General features: G+C 42.5%; 1 protein-coding gene across 2 annotated transcripts in view; it reads left to right on the top strand.

Moving 5' to 3' along the window:
* LOC107596256 (ceramide synthase 2-like) overlaps positions 1-6,025 on the top strand; it is a 19,921-nt gene that overhangs the window by 11,104 nt on the left and 2,792 nt on the right. For both annotated transcript variants that reach the window (XM_016286948.1, XM_016286949.1), the window contains exons 7-8: positions 3,812-3,904; positions 5,454-5,582. In XM_016286948.1, the coding sequence (XP_016142434.1) occupies positions 3,812-3,904; positions 5,454-5,582 (222 nt within the window). The remainder of the gene's footprint in view (positions 1-3,811; positions 3,905-5,453; positions 5,583-6,025) is intronic.

Raw genomic sequence — 6,025 nt, 5'->3', positions numbered from 1 at the left:
GACCACCAGAGCCAGACAGTAGACCACCACGGCGGAGCAAAGGACCCCCAGAGCCAAACAGTAGACCACCACAGCGGAGCAGAGGACCACCAGAGCCAGACAGTAGACCACCATGGCGGAGCAGAGGACCACCAGGGCCAGACAGTAGACCACCACGGTGGAGCAGAGAACCACCACGGCAGAGCAGAAGACCACCACGGCCAGACAGCACACCACCATGGCGGAGCAGAAGACCACCACGGCCAGACAGCAGACCACCATGGCAGAGCAGAAGACCACCACGGCAGAGCAGCGGACCACCACGGCGATGCAGAAGGAACAGGAAATCCCCCCGGTGAACCACACCGATCAGGAGACCATGGCGGAGACTGTAACAACGAGAAAGCAGAGACAGACAACACAGACAGAACAGACACAGACACAGACACAGACAAGGCTGAGTGTTCAGAGGCAGCCTCCTTGGCTGGGCCGGGACAGGGCAAAAGTTCACAAACGACCTCCCTGGCCAAAACAAAGCAAGCAAAGAATTCACTAACGGCCTCCATAGCCATGACAGGACAGGGTGAGGATTCCCCGACGGCCTCCATAGCCGTGACAGGACGGGCAGAGGGTTCACAGACGGCCTCCATAGCCGTGACAGGGCAGGACGAGGATTCACAGACGGCCTTCTTAGCCGTGACAGGATAGGCAGAGAGTTCACCGACGGCCTCCATAGCCGTGACAGGACGGGACAAGAGTTCACAGACGGCCTTCATATGCGTGACAGGACAAGCAGGGAGTTCGCAACCAGCCTCTATAGCTGGGACAGGATGAGCAGAGAGTTCGCAAACGGCCTCCATAGCCGTGATAGGACGGGACTAGGATTCACAGACGGCCTCCATAGCCGGGACAGGACAGGCAGAATGTGCGTTACTGGGCGCCACCACCGTGCAAGGAGCTGAGGCGAGCACCGCCACCTCTGGAGGAGCTACAGCGGGTGACATTGCCTCGGGGAACATGGCAGCGTGCGCCTCTACCTCAGAAGGATCTGCAGCGTCAGCCGCCACCTCGGAAGACATCGCAGTGGCCGCCGCTATCTCAAAAGTTTCAGTGGTGGTGTACGCAGCCCAACTTCACCATAAAGCGATCCCCATTGTGGGACGCGCTACAGACAGGGGAAATAGTTCCGAAACTGGAGGGCTTGAGAGCACTGATTTAGGGATGCCAGCTGCACGTGCTCTGAGGCGAGCACCGCCACCTCTGGAGGAGCTACAGCGGGTGACATTGCCTCGGGGAACATGGCAGCGTGCGCCTCTACCTCAGAAGGATCTGCAGCGTCAGCCGCCACCTCGGAAGACATCGCAGTGGCCGCCGCTATCTCAAAAGTTTCAGTGGTGGTGTACGCAGCCCAACTTCACCATAAAGCGATCCCCATTGTGGGACGCGCTACAGACAGGGGAAATAGTTCCGAAACTGGAGGGCTTGAGCGCACTGATTTAGGGATGCCAGCTGCACGTGCTAACACCAGCAGTGGGTCCTCCACGCTGGAAGCCAGTCTGGGATACTGAAGAACAGTCCTTGAGGATCTGGGTGCAACAGACAGGAAGTGACAGGATTCTGAGCGAACAGACGTGATGTGACGTGACTCTGGATGATCAGCTGTGATGTGACGTGACTCGGGACAAACAGCTGAGACGTTACAAGACTCTGGCAGATCAGCTGAGACTTGACTCCTGAAGATCAACCGTGACTAGACTGGACTCAGGAAGATCAACTGTGACTAGACTGGACTCAGGAAGATTTGTTGTGACTTGACTAGACTCATAATAATGAACTGTGACTTGACCGGACTCATGATGATCAACCGTGACTTGACTGAACTCAGGGAGATCAGCCGTGACTGGATTGGACTCATGAAAATCAGCTGTGACTAAACTTGACTCATGACAATCAGTTGGGACTAGACTTGCCTCATGAAGATCAGTTGTGACTTGACTAGACTCATGATCAACGGTAACTTGACTTGATTCATGAAGATCGGCTGTGACATAACGGGGCATTGTTGTGTCCGCCATTTTGCAATCAGGCTCCGCTGTCGCCGCCATTTTGTGAGCATGCTCTAGTGCGGCCGCCATTACACGAGTGAGTGCGGGGTCGTGTTCCTCCGCGATACCCGCAGTGAACCAGCAGTCAGCAAAGCATATTCTATAAAGTCCTTTAAACTACAATTAAATTTACCCTCTGGCATCCATGATCTTATGGATTCATTTAGTCCATAACAAAAAATGTCCTTTAATGCGACCTCATCAAAAGGTACCCTAAAAGATAACTCACAGAATTGAGTGACGTATTCCTCAATAGGTGAACTCCCCTGTCATAAATCGAATAGCCGGTCGACTGGGTCCATACTTGGCCAAGGTCCTTTAGGAAAGCCGCTGGATCCTCGTGAGACCGAGTATTCTGTTACGGGGCTGACGAGACGTGAGACGTGTGGATCCATCTGCAAGCTTTTATTTAAGAGACGTGGTCATAACAGGCAGGGTCGAACAATGGCAAACAGGTATATGGCGGGCAAAACACAAGAATAGTCCTAGGGCTAGCGTAGGTCAACGATCGGCAGACAGAATCACAGGGGCGCGACTAGAGGGATAAATCCAGGAAAACAGGCAAAGATCAGAAACTGAGAAAACAAGCAAGGCAAGGCAAGGCAAAACAAGGAAACACGGGCAGGAAAACAGAAACTAGGAATAATAACCGGCTAAGCAATACTCGGCAGAGAATGGTTGTTTGAGTGAGTGTTATATAGTGAGTGAGTGATATGAAATAGCTGTGTGCAATCAGTGCGGTGTGCAATCAGTGCAATGAATGATGGGATATGTAGTCCGGGGTGCTATGCAGTGTGTAGTGCGAGAGTCAATGAAAATGGAAAGGGTGACCTCTGGTGGTGATTGAACGGAAGTCCATGGACAGGATTCGTGACAATATTAGAATGATTTCTGAAGATCATGTGACACTGAAGACTGGAGGAATGATGCTGAAAATTCAGGTTTGATCTCAGAAATAAATGACAGTTTAACAGATATTCACATAGAAATCAGCTGTTTTAAATTGTAATAATATTTCACAGTTTTACTGTTTTTACTGTTTTTGATCAAATAAATGCAGCCCTGGTGAGCAGTAGAGACTTCTTTCAAAATAATTTTGTACAGTATTTTATCTGACTCATACTGTAGGTTTCATAATATGACAGTGATAAATATGAGACATATTTTAGTGTTATTAGAACAATCTACCTGTAATATCAAGGAAAACAACAACATTTCTTCATATGGATACTGGTTTTGACAAAATATTTACAATATCAGTCAAAAGTAGAATTTATATTTCCCACGATTTAAAAAATGCTTCGTCTACAATTCTTGAAATGATTGTTGATTAATTTTGAATTTTTTATGTTTTCCATTTAAATTTACATTTTAGTAAAAAAAAAATTATTTTTTGTGTGTTTTGTTCATTTTTGTTAGTTTTATTAATATGTCGATGTAGTTTTTATTAATTTTTATTTCAGTTTTAGTTTTATTCATTTTAGAACTTAAATTAAAATTAAACTAAATTAAAATGAGAAATGTTCAATTTTTTATATTTTGTTTTATTTCATTTCATTAGATTTTTTTATTTAAGTCAGTTGATTTTATTTCAAGCAACTAAATATGATTATTATTATTATTATTATTATTATTATGTGTTTATGGTTGTACTTTCAGTACATGAAGTGTCCATGTTCTCTGCTGTGAGCCCTGTTTTCACTCAGGTCCTGTGTTTGTGTCTCTAGCCGGTTCAGGACGCTCATTACTGGTACTACATGCTTGAGCTGGGCTTCTACTGGTCTCTGCTGCTCTGTGTGTCTGTGGACGTCAAGAGAAAAGTAAGATCTCGCACAATAGTGGCCCACAGCAGAGCTATTTGCTTTCTGAATGTTTCATGATGACCTTGTGTAGCGTAAAACCCTTTGTGTGTTACCGGGTCAGAGTTTCTCTTTCAAAGCGAATGTCCTTTTAGAGCTGCTCAGTTATTTACTTTGCTAGCTGCTCACTTGTCGGCTATCAAAATAAGGTTAAATATATGTTAAAATGTATTAACATGAATCTTCAGTTTAATATTTTAACATAATGTTTTCATACGAATATCAAGTAACATATTATTGCTCAGCGGAGACTTTCATTTCATTTAAATATCACACTTTTATTTTTAGTTCTTCCTTTGGAGAAGAAACCGAGTCAATAGCTGTCATCCATTAAGAGTATAGAGCTATAAAACAAATGTGGAGCAGCTCAGATCAAATCTAAATGTATTTTAATAGACTTTTAATAGAGTGCATGTGTGCACTCTCTGGGTGTGTGTTTTTGTTTGGTTTTTGCGATATGCTCCATAATGTCAAATCATGTACAGTGGGGAAAAAAAGTATTTAGTCAGCCACCAATTGTGCAAGTTCTCCCACTTAAAAAGATGAGAGAGGCCTGTAATTTTCATCATAGGTATACCTCAACTATGAGAGACAAAATGAGAAAAAAAATCCAGAAAATGTCATCCATTAAGAGTATAGAGCTATAAAACAAATGTGGAGCAGCTCAGATCAAATCTAAATGTATTTTAATAGACTTTTAATAGAGTGCATGCGTGCACTCTCTGGGTGTGTGTTTTTGTTTGGTTTTTGTGATATGCTCCATAATGTCAAATTATGTATGTGACCGTGCAGCACAAAACCAGTCATAAGTAGCATGTGTATACTTGTAGCAATAGCCAAAAATACATTGTATGGGTCAAAATTATAGATTTTTCTTTTATGCCAAAAATCATTAGGATATTAAGTAAAGATCATGTTCCATGAAGACATTTTGTAAATTTCCTACCGTAAATATAGCAAAACTTCATTTTTGATTAGTAATATGCATTGCTAAGAACTTCATCTGGACAACTTTAAAGATGATTTTCTCAATATTTAGATTTTTTTGCACCGTCAGATTCCAGATTTTCAAATAGTTGTATCTCAGCCAAATATTGTCCGATCCTAACAAACCATACATCAATGGAAAGCTTTCAGATGATGCATAAATCTCAATTTAAAAAAATTGACCCTTATGACTGGTTTTGTGCTGCAGGGTCACATATCGTTTAAACAACAATTACGATATTGTCGTAGATTATATATATCGCACAGCCCTACGGCACCCATTCACTGCTATTAGTGAGCAAGTGATGGAATGTTCATTTTTGAGTGTACTGTTCCTTTAAATGCTTGAATGTTGGAGAAATTTAATGTGTGATTTTCTTCCTTGAGTGTGTCAGCACATCATCATCCATTGTCTTGATGGATTTGTTGTTTGTTTGTATCAGGTTTCATTTCCTGTCAGTACCGCCCACTATAATATCAGTTACTTATATTCTTTCGTCCTCTTCCGTTAATTCTGTTTTAGGATTTCAAAGAACAGATCGTCCACCACTTCGCCACTATCTTCTTGCTGAGTTTCTCGTACTGCTCCAACTACATTCGGATCGGGACCCTGGTGATGCTCGTCCACGACTCCTCTGACTTCCTGCTGGAGGTACGAGCTCGACCGCTTGGTCACGCATTCATGCTCAGAAACAACGAGTCTAACACGGCCAGAAAACTCCCCAAACACATCACCATCCCGTCATTTCACTGCTGTTTCATGTTTAAGCCACATCTGTTCCTGGGTCATCATTTGCAGTGACCTTTACGCTTAGTGATGTTTTGTGCTTTAGAGTCATTTGGATTTTTATGTTTTTTTTATTTATACATTTTCAGTTTAAATTTAGTTTTGTTATTTGCTTTTGTCATTTTTATTTGTTTTTGTTTATATACATATACAGTATGTATGTATGTATGTTTTGTTTAAAAAAAAAATAATATATATATATATATATATATATATAAAATTTCAGTTTTAGTTTTGGTAATGTTAGCCAACAAAACATTTCTCATTTTAGTTTAATTTAAGTTTTCATTTCTTATTTAAGTTTTCAA

Source organism: Sinocyclocheilus grahami, unplaced genomic scaffold (genome assembly GCF_001515645.1).
Source record: "Sinocyclocheilus grahami isolate Dianchi unplaced genomic scaffold, SAMN03320097.WGS_v1.1 scaffold216.1, whole genome shotgun sequence".
NCBI lineage: Eukaryota > Metazoa > Chordata > Actinopteri > Cypriniformes > Cyprinidae > Sinocyclocheilus > Sinocyclocheilus grahami.
This window is presented reverse-complemented; position numbering and strand designations above follow the sequence as displayed.